Raw genomic sequence first — 24,429 nt, forward strand, 5'->3', positions numbered from 1 at the left:
TACTTTTAACATTATAAATTTAACTTCAAGTGGCAGAGGAAACAAAAATATGTAATAAAACTATATTTCAGCTGTATATCTTCGAGTAGGGAAACCAAAAAAACTTACTACCACCAAAACAAACAAACAAAGAAACAAACAAACAAACCTAATCTATTAGGCATGTATATATTTTATTTTCCTTTAGGTGATCATTTTTGGAAAATTACCCTTTCCAAGAATAAGCCCTTGCAAACAGAGCTGCTGATCTTTCCAAAAATAAAATCCAGTATCTAGGTTCTCAAAACTCACAAAACCAAATGGAAATGTCTAGTTGTCAGCCAACAGTGCCATGCTCAAGTCAGTTTCACACCACAGTGAATGGTATAACTATTTTCAGTAGGCAAATTCCTAATATAACTAATTCCTAATATTCCTAAAATAACTAATTTCAGTATGCAAATCCCAATTCTAAATATTAATAGTGAGACTACTTCTACTACTAAGGGATACTACTTGCTATTCCCAACTGTGTTGACAACTGTCTTATTGCTGAATTGTATGTGATGAATCTTCTTTGGCAACTTTTCATACTATGCATTAACACAACTGGACAACTATAAAGATTTGGATTAACTTAATACTTCAGAATTTTCAAAACTTCATTATAATTATTTAGATGTAATTTCTGATAGATGTTAGAATAGGAAAGCCTCCAAACATGCCTAATGAAATATAATGACAACAACAACAAAAACTGCTAAATAATCACTACCTTTTCAGTTGTATGTGCAAGTATATAATTCAACTCAAACATCAGTGAAAATATTACAATGTTAGTGCCAATTCTCTATCAGACTTCCTGTGATAAAGGACAAAAATTAAATGTAGAAACTAACATCTGGGTACCTGTCAATTTTTCTGGAAGGCTGTTTCATATGGATTCAAAATGACCTAAAATTAGCCAGAATATAACATGAATTCTCACTACAATACCTCATAAAGTATACTGGTAATGTGATTTTAAATTCTTGGTCTATGGATTAAGCCTATTTTGGAGGCTTGGCACAATATTATCAAGAAATTTAAACAGGAAGCTCAAGTCCAGATGTATAACTAAATATATATTTTTAAAAATCACCAACTTAAACTATAAATGTCTTCCACTAAATATTACCACTCCAAAATTCACACACACTAAATTAAAACAGGTACGGCAGAAAGTGCACTCTGAAGCATGTTCACATTTACAAAGATAAATGATGAGGTTTAGCCAGCAAAAAGTCAAACAGGCACATAAGCAAACATTTGTATGCAAATTTTCACGAGTAAGATATAAGAAATGATTCGTTTCGGTAATTTTATGTACAGCTTGTATACAATTTAAAACAAGTACAACTGAAAACATCTCTAAAGCCACAATAAAGTCAAATGATATACTAAATAACAGTCTTACAAATTGGTCTCTCTTAGGAGTTCTTAAGAGAAAGAAAACTGAGTAATGTTACTCTAAGAAATGCCCTCTTCTTGATCAATCATTTCTGTTTTAACTGAAAAGACATCTGCCAGCATATGTTTTGGAATTTCTGAACCTCTGACTTTCAAGGCATAACAAGCATTCTCCACTTTGGCCAGACTTTGTTTCAAGGTATACAGCTTCTTAGAAACCTCATAAGGTCCAGTATTGCCAATGAATGAAAACCCATCATAAACCTGACGTAAAAACTGGCTCACTTCAAAGGGGGTGTCAATGTCCCCATTCCCAACACTGTTAATACACATTCGCATCAACTCCCCAGTTAAATCAGCCACTCCCAGAAGGTAATCAACAGGCGTGATTTTCAGTCTCCAGGTACCACATTGCTTATCCTGTGCATCAGAAGAGGGCTGGTAAAAAAAAAAAAAAAAAGAAAAGAAAAAGAAAAAGAACACACACACAAAGAAAATACACTGTGAAAAAGAGTGACTATGCATGTATCTCATATAGGAACAAAATCAACAGCAGGTCAATCATACTAATCTTCTCTAAAGAAAATGATCCGTTTTGTTAAACGACCATTCGAGACGTTACAAGACGAATTCATGCCCTCAGTAGGGAGCTGAACTTATGACTTCAAGATAATTTTGACATCTAATATTGTATCATTATAAAATCAACCATTTCCAACTTCACTTGACATACAAGATAAAATCAAAACATTCTTAAACAAGGCCTACTGACTTTACTGCAAGACAATGACTTACTTATTTAAATGACAAATCATAAAGCCCTCCAGGTTCAGGATCCAGTCATGTTTTCCTCAATCACTTAGTCCCTTTCTGGCCTCTCTTCTGTCCCCCCTCAGCACTAGCCATCAGGATTTATTACTCTCTCACTACATCCGCCTCGGTTCCTTTAGGCTCCTATTTTTCTACTGCACCTGCCCAGCAAAAACACAACCCTAAATCAGTATTAAAAATCTACTCTTGATAGTGCTTTATTCAAGTGGCTGAGTACCACTGGGCTAAAACATAACACTCACAACTGTAGAGCGCTTGTACCACTACAAATTACTCACCAGTGCTTTTGCTTATTTCTTAGATGGTTGCCTCCAGTCTCTTCAAACACTACTCCAAACCTTCACCACTCTCCTCCTCAGCCCTTACTCAATCCCAAACCTCTTCACTCTCAGTAAACAATCTTGCCTACTTTCACTGGCCTGGTTATCTGCCAGACCACCTGGCACAAGCTCTCTCAATTACCTTATCCTTAAAAAACAAACAAAAAAACTTATTTATGTCCACATCCATCTTTACCTTCTATCCTCCAGTCTCAGATGATGAGTTGTCCCTCCTCTTGTTTGAGGTTAACTCTTCCAAATGACCTTGACCCATCTCCTCCCACCTCTTCCAGGACCTTGCTTCATAAGGTGTATGCCCTTGGGCAAGTTATTTCATCTCTCTAAACCTCAGTTTCCTCATCTGTAAAATGGGATAACAGTACCTACCTCAGAGGTTTATTTTAAGGATGAGATAACATTTACCAAGTTCTTGGCATAATGCCCAACACAAAGTGAATACTCAATAAATGTTAGCTGCTATCACCATTACCATCACCATGTCAGTCTCCTCTCTCCACATCAATTTCTCTCTCTATTGGATTCTGTCTAAAAGAGGCAATGTCTAAATTGTTATTAAAAGTCTGTATGACACTTAGCTAGGTGGGGTGCAATTATATTGGAGGACATTTTAGGCAGAGGGAACTGCAAAGGCGTGCAGGTGAGAATCGAGCTGTATGTTTAAGGAACTAGTGAGGTATTTCTTTTGAGTAAAATTTAAAGTAAGAAGTAGTACAGGATGAGTCTAGAAAGATAGAGCGAGGGGACAAAGTCACATTAAGAAATTAGAACTTTACCTATAGGTAACAGAGTCGTTGAGAATTAAGCAAGGAAATGACAGAGTCAAATTTAGGTTTTATTAAGATGACTCTGGTTGCTCTGTATCCAGCACATGAATCCTAGCAATGTTGGACTCTTCCACCCTTCTCAATGTAGAGTATAAGAATGAGGTCCAAGAAACACTGTAGGCAATATAACTAGTTAATGGTAGAACTGGGTAAGTATACAAAGTCAGCTTCCCAATTATCCTGACATAATTCCCAAATACCCTGACCTGCTATGTGTTGTTTCTATTAACTGTTAAGAGAACTGGCATCTTTTTGGAAAGGACAGACTGTGGGTGGTGAGGGTAGAGGAGGTGGGGAGGCGGCCGGCATTTTCATAAAGTCGTTTATAAAAGTAACTTTTGCTTAAGAAAACATTAATGTTCTTTGTTTCTCTCATTAGACAGAAGGAGTTCCCTGATTATAAACTAAGAAGTTGATTTTGAAGAAAAGACTGTGTTAAAAAACGAACAAATTTCAACTAATTGTCAAGGAAATAAATTCTGCTTTACCGATAATACATATTAGAAACTAGGGAAAAGAAAATTACTTAAAAAACAGTTTTTCGGGCTTCCCTGGTGGCGCAGTGGTTGAGAGTCCGCCTGCTGATGCAGGGGACATGGGTTCGTGCCCCGGTCCGGGAGGATCCCACGTGCCGCAGAGCAGCTGGGCCCGTGAGCCGTGGCTGCTGAGCCTGCGCATCTGGAGCCTGTGCTCTGCAAGGGGAGAGGCCACAACGGTGAGAGGCCAGCGTACCGCAAAAAAAAAAAAAAAAAAAAAAGGCAGTTTTTCAAGATGGACCTGAAGTATTTAGGGGTAAAACATCGTGACATCCATAACTTTAAGTAGTTTAGCAAAAAACATTTAGATGAAGCAAATATGGCAAAATGTTAATTACTGAATCCAGGTAGTGGGTATATGGATGTTCATGTGCTACTATTCTCTCCACTTTTTTGTGTATTTGAAATTTTTCATAATAAAAAGTTAAAAAAAATTAAATGGTTTTGATACTACTCTCAATAGGCATGTCAGAGCAAAATACCTTCCCTCCTACTGAATTCCCAGAATTTTCAACACCAAGAACAATCTTTAGCACTAAAAGGAAAAATTATTTATGAATGTGTTCTTCACATTTTGAGAACTATATGTATATGAATAGTATGACACCTTAATCTTACAATAATTTACTACCTAAATCCTCAGAATAGTGTTTTAACTCTCAGGTTTTCTTTACCTTTCTGCCTTTATATTTCCATTCTGAACTAGAGAGAACTTTGAAAGGGAGGGATGGTAATTTGCCTGATATATTTAAGAAGCAGGGTCAAACAGGCATACCTTACTTCTTTCCGTAATTCAATCTTTACTAAATAAATAAAAGATATGAAGGAATTTTACTTCTCAAGATGAATTTCCTCCTTAATAAACTTCACATGATTTTTAAAACTGAGACAGTACATGGTTTCCTTGATAGTAAGTTATATCTGTCATGCCAAATTAAGTCTCACTTTTCAAAATTAACATTTCATTAACATTCAAGAAAAGACGATTTCCATAGCTTCTTCCACTTTCTGCCTGCCTATCCTAACTCTGATTTTTTAAAAAATAATAATGAAAGAAAAACTGATGAAAAATAAAGAAAGGAAAAAAACTGTTTAATTGTATCTTTATGTGTACTGTTATCTCAGGAGGTTACCAAATATTCAAAATTTTACCTCATGGCCTGAATACTGTATCTTGAAACCCAGGGGGAAAAAATAGTATTTATTTAAAAGCTGAACTGCCAAAATTTCTCTTTTCTTAATTTAGAGAAGCTATGTAATATTTCAGATAAAAGAATTATGAACTCACTAATGAACATCTCTCACCATATAATAACAACTTGATACTGACACTGATAATGACAAGTAACTATGGAGCACTGATGTGGCATGCGCTGTATGCTACCTAATTTAAAACCTTTAAATCAAATCCTTTAAAACACTCCTTTGAGGTAGATACCTGGCACAGGGGTCCCTGGGGCACATGGTGAGAAACACTGGCAGAGTGGACAAGGACACTCATGACTCTGGATTCAAGACACCTGGTTTCAAAGTTACCTGTCACGCTTACTAGTTGACTGGGTTTTGGTAAGTTACTTAAACTCCCTAAAGGCCTTTTTTGAAAAATGAGGGTAATAATTCTTACCGCATAAGGTTAAAAAAGGATTAAATGAGATAGTGCTTATAAAGGGCACATAGTAAAATACACAGTAAAACCAAAAGTGGACTTACGTAATTACTCAATAATGCTTTATGTAAAGAGTAATGTCTCTCCCCAACATACCCATGGTTGTTTGAGCCACTAACTAAAATATTTTAAAAGACCATTTCCCTAGTTGGGAATCTATGAAATCACACTGTAGAAAGAACCTTCCCATCTCGATATTCTTAGCATCATAAGCCAATAAACCGCCTGCAATCATTATACTGTTATATAAATTATGTAATAAATGTGCAATATGATTTTAAATTCTTACAGTCTTATTTTCTTTCCCATTGTCTTCTGTGGAAAAAATCAATTGTTTATTAATTTCATCCATACTGATAAGTGATCGTGTTTTGATGAAGTGTTGAAAAGAGACAGCCTCCACATATTCCTGCAGTCCTGAAAAACCAACCAAGACATTACTAAGGAACAACCACTGAATTAATAAGAACGTCATAATAAAGAACTTCAAACTAATCATCACCTAGCTCAACAAAAGCTTAACGGGTGCCTCCTATGAATATTAGCCCTAGATTCGGGTCTTAGAAAGAACACAAGGGACCACCTGGGGATAGATGGTGGGGACTACACTGAACACGCAAACATTTCTGTGGCTGAACTTTAGACAGCTCAAGTACAAAGGTGTTCAATTTCTTCTGCGTGCTTCATGAGCCCATTTGTCTTAAAAATCTACTCTTTCCAACAGAGAAATGGCAAAGATTTTCAGAGAAATATTTTTTGAAGAATTTAAGAAAGGGCTATTATAAAAATTCTGATAGGCTTTAAAAGAAACTATACAGATTATTTTTTGCTCCCTTCAGCAGCAAAACAGACAATGATTCAATCAAATGAGACATAAAATTAAAAATCATCTGGCTCTTTCCTAAAATTTTAATAGGTTAAAAAACACAGTAAGTAATGCAGACTAAAGTGTCAAAATTCAGAATACTGTTTTCCTCATACTTCAAAATCAATCCTTTCTGCTTCAGTAGTTTACGTTTAAAAAAAAAAAAAGCTAATGAATAATACCAGATGTAAATTCTACAGAGTCCTCACTGAATTAAAAATACATCTCGGTAAAGGTTGAAAATAGTACTATAAATACTTTTTCAAGTGTTTCAAAACAACCAAATTCTATCGTCACAATTTTCAGCATTACTTTATTATGTCTTAATCTATAAGGTAATACTTACAGGGAAAAAGTATTTCGTAAAATGATTATCATTACTGTCAGGTTAAGAAACTCAGTCTTCTTTTTAAAGGCGTTATTGTAAAAACAGGAAGAGGGGAACAAATTCAGAAAGAAAACTCAGAACTTGGTAGGGTCATCGGTATTCAAGTTCTCTCTCTAACACTTCTCCTGGCAGAGTCCTGCACTCACAGAGCCTCCCAGCAGCTGACACTAAAAATCAGGCCTGGCAGCAACAGTGTTGAGAAGGCTGACCACTGTGGTATTGTCACAAATGCCACACTAGGGTCAAAGACACAAAAGGAAATGCATGACCTGGTTTTTATAGCAATAAGAGGAAACAACTAAATGAAAATACCCTGACTCATTTTGAGCAGCAAATGATGCTAAAGTAAGGTTAGAAAATAAGTGTCTCCTGCTGACAGAGTAAGACATGATAGGACACTTTGTTTAATAAACCGTAACATGCTGAGAAATGAAACAATAAAGTTGAGTTTAACAAAACAGATAACATCCCTTAACATTTACAATTAAATTTTTGTAAAATTTTAGTTTTATGAATAGGTTCATAAAACCCAGTTCCCTTCCCTAACAACTATCTGTATTTCTCATTTCCTTCCAGAAATACTTCAGGCATACAAAAGCAAACAGCAACTCTTAAGAACCACTCATCACCTCTCTAAATATGCTCTAACGTGATTGGCTCTTACGAATGAGAGCTAAAGACGAAGAAGTGCAGAAAGATTTATGGACAAGGATATCCATCATCACAATCACTACAGCAACAAAAACTGAAAAAATGTAAAAGATCAATAATAGAAGTGCCACTCGTCAACTTACTGTCCCCAGCTCCATTAGTGCAGATAATGGAGGTGGACCCTAACATGCTTCTCTTTTGCCAGCTGGCACATTAGTGAGCTTTGCTGGTAGAGGGCCCTGGGAGGACAGCAAAGGAGGGAAAGCTCTCTTCCGGGTTCTGGTGTGCCCGTCTTCGGCAGCCTTCTAAGCGTGGGGAAGCTGCAGCTCCAGGTGGGCAGCAGCACGAGGCCTCTCTTTGGGGGCAGATTCCCTCTGTGACCCAGAGAGTATCTCCCAGAGAGCCACCTCCCTAGGCAAGGAGTCTCCCGGCCCGGCACCTCCCCACAGACAGCTTCCCAGGGATGCCATCAGCACGACATCTCAGCCATCCAATGGCCCACGACTTCAGCGGGGGACGGAAGGGGGACTCCTCGAGATGTGTTCCTCCCTTGGGTGCTCTGCCTCTGCCCTGGGGTAGTGGATGCCTCCTGTCTGATACTCCTGTACTCTTCAGAGTTCATGTTTCCTCTTATAAGGCAGTCCCCTACACCGTTAATTCGTTACATTAAACTTTCCTTGTTCAAATTACTATGCAGGACACTGAAGAACACAACAGGGACTTAGGCAAATAAAAAATGGTACTGTATCTCCTTCACCCCTATTACCATGGACGAGGTGTTCCACCTTTTGAGGCCAGCCACCAAGCCTAGCCTCAGAATCAAGATACACTCCCAGCAGGAACCTTAACGTGGATTCTCCCTTCCACGTGCGAGGTTTTCCACCTGATGTCCTCTACTGGATGCTATCAGCGTCGACACTCTCAGATCTCTTCCATCCACTGGCCCTACCTTCCTCACAACTACTGCCCCAACTCTCTCCTCTCCTTCAGTTAAATTTCAGTAAGCTCACCTCACACTTCTCAGCCTACTTCCTTCTAGCTTAAGTGCATCTCTACACCAAAACAGCTTTCACTTAAAGTTATCATAGTTGATGAGTCTAATGGACATTTTTTCAGTCTTAACCGTAGCAGCGTTCAGCATTTTGACCACTTTTTCCCTTCTTTAAACAAGCTCCCCTTTGGTTCCTTCGATGGCATCATCTCCTAGTTCCCCTTTTTTCTAACTCTCTGGCCATGTCTTCTTAGTCTCTGCCTCAATTAATCCTAGGCTCTCAAATTTACCTATACTTGGCTTCAATCCCTCAACTTTACATCTCTGGCTTCGAGTCACATGTATCCAAATGCGTATTTGACAACCCCATCAGAGGGACCTCAAAATCAACATGTCCAACAATGCGTTCACAATCTTCCTTCCAAGCCTAGTCCTCTTCATTTTGCCAATTCTAAGAGCCTCCTGCCCGCCCTTCCTTCCATCCATTGTTTTCCCTCTTCTTATCCATTCTCACACCACAGACTGTTTGCCTTTTTAATAACTATGACCACATCACTCCCCGGCTTAAAGCCCAAATAGCCTTCCATGGCTCTCAGAATACGGAGCAAAATCACTAACATGGTTTATAAACACCTGCTTAATTTCACCCTCCACCAACCATCATCAGCCTCAACTCACGCTATGGTCAAGTTATAACTCACGTAGTTATACATTTCAAAGATAGGTATGTAAACTCATATAAATATCCTTTAAATTAGCAACAGTACAAGGCTTGTACGTACTCTATAATATGAATTTTCCTACAGTTAATATAAAACACTACTTCTTCAGTATTTCTAGGCATAATCCTGCCCCCAAATTCCTATAGTTGGCTTACACTTCACAGCCACGTTGAGCAAAAATAGTAGTGTTTTAAATGCTGGAATCAAATATAAGTATCAAGGTTCTTGTCATACATGTGGTAATTGATGGGGGAGAGAGCATAAAAACTAAGATTCTATCAGTTGAAGGTGGTGCACACAGGCTTTCCCAGGGCTTCATGGTGAGGCTCGATGATTTCCTCACGTGAACACTAATTATCAAGATTAATGGGTATAAGCCAGTGTACCCATAGATGGAGGATGGCCATATGTAAATACCTATAATCTCAAGCTGATTTGACAGACAAGGTGCAAATTCCAGTGTGTAGTTCAAGGCAGAAGAAATCAGTCAGAAGTGGGGGTATCACTTAAACTGAACCCGTCTCTCATCTATTCTCTCATGGTAACACTATGTGTGACGGTCCATTTGGCTAGCTATGGTGCCCAGCTGTTCTGTCAAACACCTGTCTAAATGTGGCTGTGAAAGTATTTTCTAGATGTGATTAACACTTAAATCAATGGACTCAGAGTAAAGCAGATGACCCTCCATAATGGGGTGGGGTGGGGAGAGACACTCATCCCATCAACTGAAGGCCTTAAGAACAAAGAATGAGGCTTCCCAACCAAGCAACTGGTTGGGAAATCTGCCACAAAGACACCCTGCCTGAGTCTCCAGCCTGCAGACTTCACACTCAAGACTGCAACATCAACTCTTCCATGAAATTCCAGCCTGCTGGCCTGCCCTACACATTTCATACTTGCTAGCTCCCGAATCATGTGAGCCAATACCTTCAAATAAGTTACTATCTACCTATCCCACTCCCTCCCCCACCCCCATGGCTCCTGTTGGTTCGGTTTCTCTGGAGAACCCTGACTTCAAACAGTGGAACGGCATGTCTGGTGAGGCAGAGTGCTCACGTAACTTAAGTGCGCGTACAACGCACACACCTGTCTCCTCTCCTTGACTCTCTGTGCTCTCCCTTTTTCATTCCACACCCACAATGCTCCTTCTCTGATTTCAAGGGGTTTCGTTTGCTGTCCCTCAGCCTTCCCTCAATGCCCGCCTCCCTCTTTCACCCGTTTAATTACTACTAATCCTTTCAAATTCCATCAAACAGAACCTTTGAAGAAACTATCTGACACCACCCCATTCTAAGTCAAGCCCTTATTATATGTTTTCCTAGTACCATGTGCCTTTACTTTGTGGCACTAATCAAAGTTGTATTTATTTATTTAAAATACATCTTTATTGGAGTATAATTGCTTCACAATACTGTTAGTTTCTGCTGTACAACAAAGTGAATCAGCCATATGCATACATATATCCCCATATCCCCTCCCTCTTGTGTCTCCCTCCCACCCTCCCTATCCCACCCCTCTAGGTGGTCACAAAGCACCGAGCTGATCTCCCTGTGCTATGTGGCTGCTTCCCACTAGCTATCTATTTTACGTTTGGTAGTGTATATATGTCCATGCCACTCTCTCACTTTGTCCCAGCTTACCCTTCCCTCTCCCCATGTCCTCAAGTACATTCTCTATGTCTACATCTTTTTTTTTTAAAAAATATTTATTTATTTATTTATTTATTCATGGCTGTGTTGGCTCGTTTCTGTGTGAGGGCTTTCTCTAACTGTGGCAAGTGAGGGCCACTCCTCATCGCGGTGCGCAGGCCTGTCACTATCGCGGCCTCTCGTTGCGGAGCACAGGCCCCAGACGCGCAGGCTCAGTATTTGTGGCTCACGGGGCCAGCTGCTCCGCGGCATGTGGGATCTTCCCAGACCAGGGCTCAAACCCGTGTCCCCTGCATTGGCAGGCAGACTCTCAACCACTGCGCCACCAGGGAAGCCCTCTATGTCTACATCTTTACTCCTGCCCTGCCACTAGGTTTATCAGTACCAGTTTTTTTTTTAGATTCCATATATATGCGTTAGCATATGGTATTTGTTTTTCTGACTTACTTCACTCTGTATGACAGACTCTAGGTCCATCCACCTCACTACAAATAACTCAATTTCATTTCTTTTTATGGCCGAGTAATATTCCACTGTATATATGTGCCACATCTTCTTTATCCATTCATCTGTCGATGGACAATTAGGTCAAAGTTGCATTTAAATAATGTAAAATTCCACGACTTCCCCGGTGGTCCAGTGGTTAAGACTCTGCGCTCCCAATGCAGGGGGCCCGGGTTCAGGGAACTGGATCCCATATGCTGAAACTAAGAGCCCATGTGCCGAAACTAAGACCCCGTGCGGCTGAAATAAATAAATAAAATAAAATAAAATAAAAAATTTTAAAGTATTAAAAAATTAACGTCGAATTCCTTATCTACCATCTATTTCTATCCCTTGCTAGGGAACTACCTTGTTCACTGCTTATCCCTTGTGCCTAATGTAACAGGCACAAACACATAATTAAATAAGGCAGATCCATTTTTGAAAAACTATTTAGTAATTTTAAATTATGTTTCATAGGGACATTTAATAAATAGGAAAATGACCATTTTGGAAAAAAACCAAAATACAATAAAGAAATAAGTAAAAATTAAAACATAATATATATACTATGATTATAAATAAAGACAGTAGGAAACAGGAAAAACTTGCAACTTAGAACAACATCAAAAGGATTCTTATCACCTCAGCTCTCTAAGCAAGCTGGTTTAAACCATTCTCATGGGAGTACTGTTATACTGTGCTATTCTGCTTACAGAGATCACTGGGGAAAAATTATGTCTAAGAATTTGATTCCGTTCAAGGAAAGACTTAAATTCCAGGACGTATCTATCCCACAATGCTTAAGAAAAGTATCCCAGAGTAGATGTACCTTTGCTTAACAGAGTCCTTTAAGGAGTGTTTGACGTGCAAGGGGAGAAATGGGGTTCAGCTTAGGGCAGGGACAACAGAGTTGAAATGCCCTGCATAATTAAAAAGAAGTAATTTCAAGTTTCAAAGTACAGCAATGGAAGAGAAAGAATTTTTAAAAAGAAAACAAGCAGTGAAAAAGCAAGATAGTATTTTTAATACTATTCCTGATTCTGAATGAACTATATTTAACAAAGATGCTAACTACAGGAGAACATATTGGTAAAACATCACTTCTTTGTGAATGGAAAAAGATATCTGGCTGAATTCATTAGTTGTAGAATTGTTTTATCCACACGAGCCAATTCAAAACATGGAAAATTATTTTAATGATTATATTTTAAAAAATGATTTGTAGTTAATAAAATCAACTAAGTACAAACAACTTCCAGGACTGTGCCTCAACTATAAAACAAAAGTACTAGACACCATGATCTCCGTGGTACTTTTCAGATTTAGATTGGTATGAACTATTCTTCCTACTGAAATGGCAAAAAAAATCCATCTTAGTGAAACTAAATTATATGGCAAACAGGAATGCCATTTGCTTCTGCAACAAAGCACTCCTGAATGATGCTGCTAAAATGTTTGCAGTCTCATGAATAAATGCACATGAAAAAATATTAAATTCACCAAATAGGGTAAAGAACATAAAATTTACCATTTTAGCCATTTTTTAAGTGTATAGATGTGTCGCATTAGGTTCATTGACACTGTTGTGCAACCAAAACCACCATCTATCTCCAGAACTCTTTTTATCTTACAAAACTGAATCTCGGGAGTTCCCTGGCGGTCCAGTGGTTAGGACTCCATGCTTTCACTGCTGAGGGTGCGGGCTCAATCCCTGGTCAGGGAACTAAGATCCCACGAGCCACGCGGTGTGGCCCCAGAAGACACAGACAGACAAAAACAAAATTGAATCTCTATTCCCATTAAAAAATTTCTCATTCCCTCCCCCTCGGCCTCTAACGGCCAGCATTCTACTTTGTCTCTATGGATTCAACCCCTCTGGGTACCATATTCCATATAAATGGAATCATATGGTATTTGTCCCTTTGTGGCTGGCTTATTTCACTGAGCATTTATCCATGTTGCAGCATGTGTCAGAATTCCCTTCCTTTATAAGGCTGAATAATACTCCACTGCATGAATAGACCACACTGGGTTTATCCATTCACCTGCTGATGGACACTTGGGTTGCTTCTACTTTTGGGGTATGGTGACTAATGCTGCTATGAACATGGGTGTGCAAATATCTGCTCGAGTCCCTGCTTTCAATTCTTTTGGGTATATACTCAGCAGCCTCCAACAAGATTTCTTAAAATATATAAATAAAATATTGGTAGTACCTAAGTCTTGACTTAGGTACTACCAATTATATGTAAGACAATGTATCTGGTACTTTACATCCATCTTTTTAAAGCTCATTATAACCTTATGTAGCCAAGGTTATACTACCCTTCCTTTATGGATGAACAAATTGGGGTTCTAAGAAATTCAGAAATTCACCCAGGTCACATAAGGAGTGGTGAAAAAACATTTCTATAATTCAAAAGCTCAAGCTCTTCCCACCTTGCCTGCTTCTTTACATTCAACTCTATATAAAACATATTCACTTTTTCTCACTTTTTTTCCCACTAAATCCCTAGGTCAGCTTTTCTCCATGCTTCGTTCACCTTATTCTCTAGTCTCCGATACTGTATTCTTTCATGATTCTGTGCTAGTCTGTGCCTATGTTGCCCTCTCTCAAATCTTCTTCTACCTGTAAACAAAAGTTTAAATGTTTTGAGACACTCCCATCAAGGCAGCACTCATTTCTTCAAACCCACTACGTAAAGCTGATACTACAATTAAATGCTTCAGTAACCTCTGTATTATAAAAGCTGTGTGATCACCAATGTTGCACCCTGGAACTGTGAAGGCAAGAATCATCCTTTTGTTACAACTTTGCTCCTTCCTCCATTCCCAAAGACAGCACTTCATGTATAGAAGAGGTTCAAATGCTTAGTAAATTGCTTATAGTAATCTCTCCCTGTTCCTCCTCATTAGCTTTATGAAACTCTAAGTGCTTTGCCAAAAATATTCTAAAATTTGGTATTCAAATGTTCAGAGCTATCTAATTGTCCTTTATTTATAGTACTTTGGATTTAAGTCCACTAAGAAAGGCATATTTTTACAAGATTAGAGTTCAAACTGATGAAGTTCAGAATCAGAGGTCTTATGGTTATCTGATTTATTTTTTATAGGGGAAAAAAAGAAGGTGTGGAACAAGAGCCCTCAAAATTCATCTGTTTGTATCAATCTCTATTAAGCTGGGTGGCTGTCAAATATTACGTTTTCAAGTATATCTAAAGTCATTATTTAAGTTTTCCTTGGGATGTGTTTGATTAAGTTACCCCAGACGTGAGGGCACCATTTCTACTCCATAGAAATTAGGTTTCAGTATATACCATAGAGAAAGTTCAACGACATCTGGCCCCAAACACCGAAAGCATTTTTGGTCACATCTAGGTAAAAGGATGTTTAAACAAGTTATGTTTCAACTTGATGAAAAGGACATCCGCTATTTTCAGTGAATAATCCCCAAGGTGAAAATTTTCAATCTACTGCCATATTCCATCAAACAATGGCTTCCCCTTCTGCTTCTGCTTCTGCTTGGATGAAATCCAATTAGAATTATTTACAAAACCAGCTGCCAGTAAGAGAGAAGTTTGTAGGTTGGTTTTATGTAATGTGTTATTTTTCTCCTTCTTCTCCTATTAGAACATATACAAGGAAACCCCATTAAAGGCTTCTGATTATTTTTACTTATTCTTATAATATTTAAGCAGTATATATCCCATCCAAAACTCCATAGAAAACCATACAGAGGTTTCATCATAAATTTGATCTATAAGTCTCAACTTTCTTCCCAGGCTTCTAGTGTTTCAGAATACTACCTGACATCTGACCCAGCAATTCCACTCCTAGGTATATACCCAAGAGAACTGAACTGAAAGCATATGTTCACACACAGACTTGTACGAATGTTCACAGCAGTGTTATTTTTAGCCAAGTAGAAACAACCCAAATGTCCATCAACTGACGAATGCATAAACAAAATGGTACGTATGTACAATAAAACATTATTCAGCCATAAAAAGGAGTAAAGTGCTGATAGATGCTATGACACAGATTAACCTTGAAACATTATGCTAAGTGAAAGAATCCAGTCACAATAGGCCGCACACTGCACGCTCCTGTTTCTATAACAGGCAAATCCATGGAGACAGAAAGCAGCTTAGTAGCTGCCTTGGGGTGGGGGAAGGGAGCTGGGGAGTGACTGCTAATGGGTAAGGGGTTTCTGGTTGGGGTGATGAAAATATTCTGGAATTATCCATGATGACAGCAGTACAACCTTGTGGTTATATCAGAAACCACGGAACTGTACAATTTAAAAGGCTTAATTTTATGACATGTAAATTATATCTCAATTTTTAAAACTGCATTTAGAACTATTTGTATGAATACCACCTGAATTTTTGCAGAAGTGAGCTTTACCACATCACTGAAATGTAAAAGTATAATCATGTCTAGGTTTGATTCACAGCCCACTCTGCTAAAAAATGTACCCTCAAACACATAACTCGTACATAGAAAATAAGTGTGTGCAATTATACTACCAATAGTAAAACAAATGCAATTCCACTACTTTGAATTTTGTCTAATTTGGACTTTGTCTGAGCAAGGCTTTTACTTTAGCACCAAAGAGTTTATGTTGGGCAAATCAGTATTCCTGAGTTTTTATCTAACATGAAAACAAATTTTAGAATTTAGCATACTCTTACAGATTAATTCTGCTAAATTCCAGAGGGAAGAGAACAAACTTTTGTTAACAGTTACGTCCCAGACTAAGAAATGCTTTCCACGAACGTACTCCATTTAATTTTCAAAGCAGTCCATGAGGCAGCTGTTACTTTTTCCGCGTTACAGGTTGAGAAAGCTGAAACTGAAAGAGGCCGCACATTACAAGGTTACAGATCTAAGGAACATCACAGCAAACACAGAAGCCCGGGTCTGTCCGGCAGCAAAGTCTCTTCTGCTTCACCTCACTGAATAAATTTTATCTGTTAAAAGCAAACCTGAATGAGTAGAAAACTTAATAGCCATCTGGGGATCTTCTAAGTCCCCCCGAGCTGACTCTGGGATCTTGGGAAGAGGATCACACTCTCTTCCCACCTCAGTGGCTATAGAGTCATCCCTGAAACAATTCCGGTCAGCACTGTCAACTCCCCTGTCCCTTGGAGTGATATTTAAAATATTTTAACAGGAATATAAATTATTACATAAATCAACATGAATCTAGCATTTTAAATATATTCTTCTATTCCCTTATGATATCAAACTACATTTATTATGAAACCTGCTTCCCAAGTGATTTAAGATACAGCATAAATTATCCATCAAATCATTCTGATAATTCTCAAATCATTTCTTGATTTTTAGATGTCGTTGGAAGTATCTTCCGTTTGATTTGTCTTTCCCCAGCTAAACGATGCCCCTGACTGAGCCATGATTTGATACTGGGAACATCATCAAACTTCCCATGACTTCTTCCATTAAAATGACAGTCACTAGGGGACTGAGGATCCTGCCACGGGGATTCCCAGGCCTGCCTCCATTTCAGCTTCCAACTTTCCCCACTGTTCAACAAATCTCTGTTCTGTTCTCATCATCCTCTCTCCTCTGACCACTGGGGGATAAAGAGAGTAGAAAGAGAAGAGAAAAGGAGGTTCGTGATGTCACTTGTCGGGCGTCTGTGCTGTCCTTTGGTCGTTCAGTAAGACCCAGGGCAGAGTGCCCTCCCCAGACCTCTTCCCTACATGCAGAGACAGTCGCTAGGCTCTCCTCCGAGGGGAGTGTCTCAAACAAAGCAGAGCTCCCTGAACCCACATCAGAGCCTGTTAACTGCAACCTGAGGGAATGTGCTCGCCTGAAAGACTTGTTTATATCCCTGGTCCCAGGAGACCTCCCAAATACTGTTTGCTTCTCCCCACAGGGCACTTATTTAGGGGCACAGCTCAGCCGCACCACACAAACCCACCCCACTCCACTCCCGGACTTGACTTAAAGCAACTTCCCAGGATGGACCTAGAGTCTGTCATACAGAGTGAAGTAAGTCAGAAAGAAAAAAACAAATACCGCATGCTAACACATATATATGGAATCTAAGGAAAAAAAAAAAAGATCCTGAAGAACCTAGGGGAAGACAGGAATAAAGACACAGACCTACTAGAGAATGGACTAGAGGACACGGGGAGGGGGAAGGGTAAGCTGGGACGAAGTGAGAGAGTGGCATGGACATATATACGCTACCAAATGTAAGACAGATAGCTAGTGAGAAGCAGCCGCATAGCACAGGGAGATCAGCTTGGTGCTTTGTGACCACCTAGGGGGGTGGGATAGGGAGGGTGGGAGGGAGACGCAAGAGGGAAGAGATATGGGGATGTATGTATATGTATAACTGATTCACTTTGTTATAAAGCAGAAACTAACACACCATTGTAAAGCAATTATACTCCAATAAAGACGTTAAAAAAAAAAAAAAAGCAACTCCCCAGTCTCCCCACCCAAAATAATGTGTTATCTGCAGCCTGTCCCCTAGCTGCAGTGCACAAACCAAAAAGTATCTGTCATGGGCAGAATTATGCCCTCCGAAAAGCCGTATGTTGAAGCCCTAACCCCTAGTACCTCAGAATGGGACTATATTTGGAGACAGGGCCTCTAAAGGTGAGTAAGTTAAAACAAGAACATTAGGGTGGGCCTTAATCCAACCTGACTGGTGTCCGGATAAGAAGAGATCAGGACACTCCCGACACCAGGGATGCACAGAGGAAAGACCACATGAGGACACTGAGGGCGGCCACCTTTAAGCCAGAGAGAGAGGTCTCAGAAAAAACCAGCCCTGCTGACACCTTGATCTTGGACCTCAAGCCTCCAGAACTGTGAGAAAATAAACTTCTGTTGCTTAAGCCACCCAGTCTGTGGCAGTCCCAGCAAACTAATATAGCATCTTGGAATCACAGTGTATGTTTGGCTTTTGAGATAAATCAGATATGCTGGAATCTGTATTATTAATTAATTTGACTGATCAGAGTTAATAACATACTACTTATCAACAGACACAAAAGTATGTTTTTATTACACAAAAGTATGTTTTAACAGCCAAAATGGTCATAATAGTGTGTCAAGCTGAATATCTTGCCCGACTTCTCCCACTGTTATCATGCTACAACTAACTAGCAAAATCCCAGCCAGGAATGAATCTAACTTCCTACCTCATTCATTCCTATCACATTTATCGATCAGGTAAACTTTACAAAATCACTAGTAATAACTATTAAATGTTGCTGGTTAAGTTCCCACCCCCATTCCCTTGGAGTCATTCTTGTATCTCCAGGCCCCCATCAATTCCAAACTACGGTTCCACCTCCGGCCCATTCTCAGCACATGACTGGAAGAGAGAGGTTTCTGAGCAAGAACATCCTCCCCTGCCGGCCTCTACACCCCTCCCAAAATGCCCATCTCAAAAGAGGTGGCCTTCATCTCATACAAGGCTTGTCAATTTACCTATGCTACAGAACCCACCCTCTCTTGATTCCTCAGGGATCCTATTCCATCAAAGATTCCATTCTGGGGGAAGGGTAAACTGTGACAAAGCAAGAGAGAGGCATGGACATATACACACTACCAAACGTAAGGTAGATAGCTAGTGGGAAGCAGCTGCATAGCACAGGGAGATCAGCTCGGTGCTTTGTGACCACCTAGAGGGGTGGGATAGGGAGGGTGGGAGGGAGGGAGACGCAAGAGGGAAGGGATATGGGAACAGATGTATATGTATAACTGATTCACTTTGTTATAAAGCAGAAACTAATAAAAAAAAAAAAGATCCCATTCTATTCCCTTTGGTTTAGGTCCGGAGGACCCAGTCTTTGGCTTTCTTCTCACTCTACACTCTGTCCAGACCATTTTATCCATGTCTATAAATTCAACTATAGCTTATAAGCTGAAGCCTTCAAGGATATAACCATACCCTTAGTTCTCAAAACCAATATATTCAATTGCCTATTAGGAAGCTGCTTGGATGCCACATCAATCACATCCAAAACCCATTCTGTATTCCATTTCTTCACTTAACAAATAACATCTGCATTCAACCAGTTGGCCAAGCCAGTAAGTTTATTAAGTTACCGCACTTCAATTTCCTCATTTGTAAAGTACAAACATCTACCTACATTGTAGGATTTATATAAAATAATATGTCAGTGTCTGGTACAAGGGCCCTCTGTAACTACTGAATTAAACTGAGGTGGGAATTATTAAAATAAGAATGACGGGCATTAATTTTTGTTCGATAATATTTAAAACTTTTTTAAAGAAAACAACGGTGTTTTGGATCTTTTATGTCTTCTTCCCAATGTATTAGCTCACAATTAAAAGAGGCCATTATTCTTCCAAAATGTTACCTTAGCTCAACATGCACTATGATACTAAGAAGTAACAGTAAATTATTTTAAGGGACACTATTGCTGGAGTAAGGACCTGTTTGACTTGGTGCTTATGTCCAAACTGAGTAGGAAGCTCTCTTGTCCATGATCCCCACGTAGCCCCACCATCCTCATCAACTGACAGAACTCAGCTCAAGAGTAACTTTCTGAAACAAGATTTTAGAAAAGCAGTAAGAATGTTCAGAGATAAAAAGAAACTGGGTTGAAAGACCTTCATACACTTGGACAGTCTAAGTAGTGCACACCCAACATTTATCCAAAAAGAATGTTCACAAACTGAGTCTTTGTGACCCACAAAACGCCTGTGAGAGAAGTTTTCTCATGGTCCCAGGATTCACCACAGAAGTTTGTAGTATGATATAAACACTTAATAAGTTGTGATTAAAAGTCATAAGAAATGTTTACTGAATCATCTCACGTTTAAATGCAACTTTAAGCTATATCTATTTTAATTACCTATGTAATTAAAATACTTTATTTTAAAATATTTTATTAAATAAATTTAATATAATTTATTAATATTTTATTTAAGTATTTTATTTTACCTATGTAAAACAAAAGGAAGTGAGAGTCTTTAACCAGATATAGGATCTGAGATCTTCAAGTAAAAGCCTCTGGCTTTGTAGAAAACAATTACAGTATGAAGTACCAAATACTAGCTAGCAGAGAGGCGATGGTCTAGCAGAAAGTTAATCACAGCAGGTAAAACAAGTCAGATTCCAATTCCAATACCATCTCTAAGGTCATTTACAAAATGAGGTGGTGGAACAAGATGTGCTCCAACCACTCTTTCAGTTTTAAAATTATTTTCGGGCTTCCCTGGCGGCGCAGTGGTTGAGGGTCCGCCTGCCAATGCAGGGGACACAGGTTCGTGCCCCGGTCCGGGAAGATCCCACATGCCACGGAGCGGCTGGGCCCGTGAGCCATGGCCACTGAGCCTGCGCGTCCAGAGCCTGTGCTCCGCAGCGGAAGAGGCCACAACAGTGAGAGGCCCTCGTACCGCAAAAAAAAAAAAAAAAAAAAAAATTCAGAAAAAAATTTAAATCCATCAACATGCATATGCCTGGATTTCCCATTACACCAAACGGACACCAAACTACTGTAGTGGGCAGAGAAAAATTAACTATTCATCAAACATATTTCATTGACTTTGGCACAGAGTCCATATTCCCCATTCTCCCTTGAAATCAGGTGTGGACATGTGACTGGCCAATAACATGTAGACAGAAGTGGTCAATGCCACTTGGAGGGCTGGCTTATAAAAACCTCAGGCATGACCCTGCACTCCTCTTTTCCACAACCTGCCAGTTGTATGCTGATGTTCTGACTGATCTTGGAATACTGATAGTAGCAGAGCCCCAAGATCCTGGGTCTCTGAATGACTAAGTGCGAAGAGCACACTCAAGACACCATCGCAAAGCCGGGACTTTAAATGAGAAAGAAACGATTTCTATTTTGTTAAGCCACCAAAATGTCACAGGTTTATGCATTTGTTTCAGTACTTAGCTTTACCTGAACTAACATCTCTGCTGACAACTTAATCTCGCTTACAAACAGAAAAATTCAGTGTTTACCTATATCTCTCCCTTCACTAAATTCTTCCATTATTTATTCCAAAGGCTTACAGATCTTCATGTCCTAGTTCATTTTTTCAGTGAGCTTTCTCAATTTTGCTACTATGCTGAAATGATATCAAATTTCTCTGTACTGAAATAATGAGCTTTAGAACGCCCCTAAATATTAACATTGATCCTATTTCTGCACTTATGTCTAAGTAACAGCCCCTGGAAACATGTTTCCTTTTGGAAGGAACAAAAAATAGTCAAACAAAAATTTGCAAAAGCAAACCATCAAATAAAAGATTTGACTGAACAACAAAAAAAGCCCTTTTAAAATACTTCTGCTCTTCATCCTGTCAACATTTATCAAACATCTATTAAGTGTCTGGGATACATCAGTTAATAGTAAAAAACTTTTGTAGAGACTTGTCGAGTCCACATTCTAGTAGAGGAGAGTGAAATAATAAAGAAAAAACATAATAAATACGGAGATTACAGAGTAGTCAAAACTTGTTAAGTGCTATGGGAAAAAAAAAAGAGCAACACAAGAGCTATAATGTATGCTGGGGTTTTAAGAAAAACCTTCATATTTAAGCAAAGAGAAATTTAAGCAAGATAAAGCCTTTACTCGGGGTTAGGTTCTGAAGTCTACAGGTAAATTAAATCCATATAATAAGAAAGCAATGGTACCACTTACTAGCTTATGACCCTGGACAAGTTGCTTAACTCCTGTGAGTCTCAATTTCCCCACTTATGAAGTGGGAAAAATAATATTTATGACAGGGATATTGCAAAGGTTATCTAAATATAAATATTTAATATATAAAGAACAATGGCTTTAAAAAAAATATCTGTAACTGGCCTAAAACACTCACTTAACCTACCATTCACATTCTCGGATGAGAGAATTAAAATATTAGTTAGGGTCTGAACTCAGTTTTGCACACCAGAATGTCTCAAAATTAAATGACAATTTTTAGTATTATCACAGTGATATAAACTAAATCAAAAAAAAGAAGAAATATTTTTTTCTTTGAGATGGAGGACAATTTCCCCCAACTGTTAATTTTTCAACAAGAAAAAACAAAACAAAAACAAAAACGTGACAGGGCATGAGAAAAAGTTTTAAGTGACTTATTTCAAGTAACTAATTATCTGTCATTTGTTTAACCATCCCTTGGGACAATCTGTAACCCACTCTGATAAGAAATGTGTAGAAAACAGACCTAACTTTTTGTTGTTGTTCAATTATTAGTAGGACACTCAATGTTTGAGCTCACACAAGTATCCCTTAGGGACATGCTCTGCGTGCCATTAGCACAATTCTTAATGAGGAAAAGCATAGAACTCCTTTAGTTCAATGCCAGAATTGTTTTATCTTCAAGTCAAAAGAACAACTATTTGGAGTAACACCAAAACAAGCATTTAACAATTACAAGCAGCAAGCTATTCATAAGCATCACATTGTTAATGCTACTCTAATTATAAATAACCTTATTTTATCAAATAAAATGTCAGCAAATTTTTAAGTCCCAGACACCCCTTTATTTGACTGCTTTATTCCTTAACTTTAAGAAAAAAAAATCTTTATTGTTTCAATTTAAAGAACCTCACTTTATTTTAAAGACTTCCTACAGAAAAGTGAGACAGAGAATCCTTAAATTTTTAATTCATGGGTAGGTAATCTCAAAGAAAACTTACACATCATAAACAAAGGGCTTAAACAGAATATGGTGCTTACAATAATCCTCAGTGATAGTGAACTGGGAATATCTGAAGACCGCTCCCATTTTACTCATGTCCTATCTAAACTTTTTCCAAGAACGTAGTGTTTCCTTCCTGATTTAAGAAACACTCTACTGACTCAATGAAATGTCCCCTTTGCCTTTTTTTCTCCATTTCTGTTTTGTTCTAAAAGCCAAGTACGACTTCCTAGGTTTTTTAGTGTCATTATCCATATGGTCCTTGCTCTTATTTAAAGCCTTTCCTTATACTTTCCTCATTGATCCATGAAGGACCTACAAAATAAATTACTGGGCCAAATAAAGCAAATCTACAGTGTCCCTAGATTAACTGTGCTTTTTGAACTTCACATAAATGGAATTATACAGTTATATACTCTTTTGTGTCTGCTTATTTTGCCCAACAGAATGTGAAACTCATATTTGCTGTCGCATACGGTTATCATTTTTTACTGCTATGTAGTACTACATTGTACAACTACACCACAATGTACCCATTTTCCTGTTGACAGACATGTGGGTCATCTTTTAGTTTTAGGATATTATGATTACAGCTGTTATGAGGTTTCTTGCACATGTCTTTTGGTGACATAAGCCTCACTCCTCTTGGGTATATACCCAGAAGTAATCATATAGTAGACACGTTCCCAGCTAGATACTGCCGCCAAAGTTTTTTTAAATGGTACAGGCAGTATTTATGATTTAGTCCTGCTGGTGAGTGAATGGTATCTCACTGTGGTTTCACTTTACATTACTCTAGTGAATAATGATGCTGAGCACCGTTTAGTGAATATTCACAGTCATCTGAATATTCACATTTTTAAGGCCCCTATTCACCTTTTTTGGTCCTTTGTTTTTTATAATAAATTTATTTATTTTTGGCTGCATTGGGTCTTCATTGCTGCACGTGGGCTTTCTCTAGTTGTGGCGAGTGGGAGCTACTCTTTGTTGCAGTGTGTGGGCTTCTCACTGCGGTGGCTTCTCTTGTTGCAGAGCACGGGCTCTAGGCACATGGGCTTCAGTAGTTGTTGATCCGATTTTCCTTTAGCAGTTAATGCTTTTTTGTGTCATTAAAAAAAAAAATCTTGGGCCTCCCTGGTGGCGCAGTGGTTGAGATGTGGCCTGCTGATGCAGGGGATGCAGGTTCGTGCCCCAGTCCGGGAAGATCCCACATGCCGCGGAGCGGCTGGGCCCGTGAGCCATGGCTGCTGAGCCTGCGCGTCCGGAGCCTGTGCTTTGCAACGGGAGAGGCCACAACAGTGAGAGGCCCGCGTACTGCAAAAAAAAAAAAAAAAAAATCTTTCCTACCACAAGGTCACGAAGATACTCTCGTATG

The 24,429-nt window shown here is 38.8% G+C and overlaps 1 protein-coding gene across 1 annotated transcript in view; it reads right to left on the reverse strand.

The window, feature by feature from the left end:
- Positions 1-1,488: 1,488 nt before the first annotated feature.
- Positions 1,489-24,429, reverse strand: part of TSNAX (translin associated factor X) — a gene marked incomplete at both ends in the record, with an annotated part of 33,281 nt that continues 10,340 nt past the window's right edge. Inside the window, 2 exons of the mRNA XM_079711229.1 lie at positions 1,489-1,866; positions 5,916-6,043. Coding sequence (XP_079567355.1) covers positions 1,489-1,866; positions 5,916-6,043 — 506 coding nt within the window. The remainder of the gene's footprint in view (positions 1,867-5,915; positions 6,044-24,429) is intronic.

The sequence above is a fragment of the Hyperoodon ampullatus genome (assembly GCF_949752795.1).
Source record: "Hyperoodon ampullatus genome assembly, chromosome: 1".
In the NCBI taxonomy this organism is placed as follows: domain Eukaryota; kingdom Metazoa; phylum Chordata; class Mammalia; order Artiodactyla; family Ziphiidae; genus Hyperoodon; species Hyperoodon ampullatus.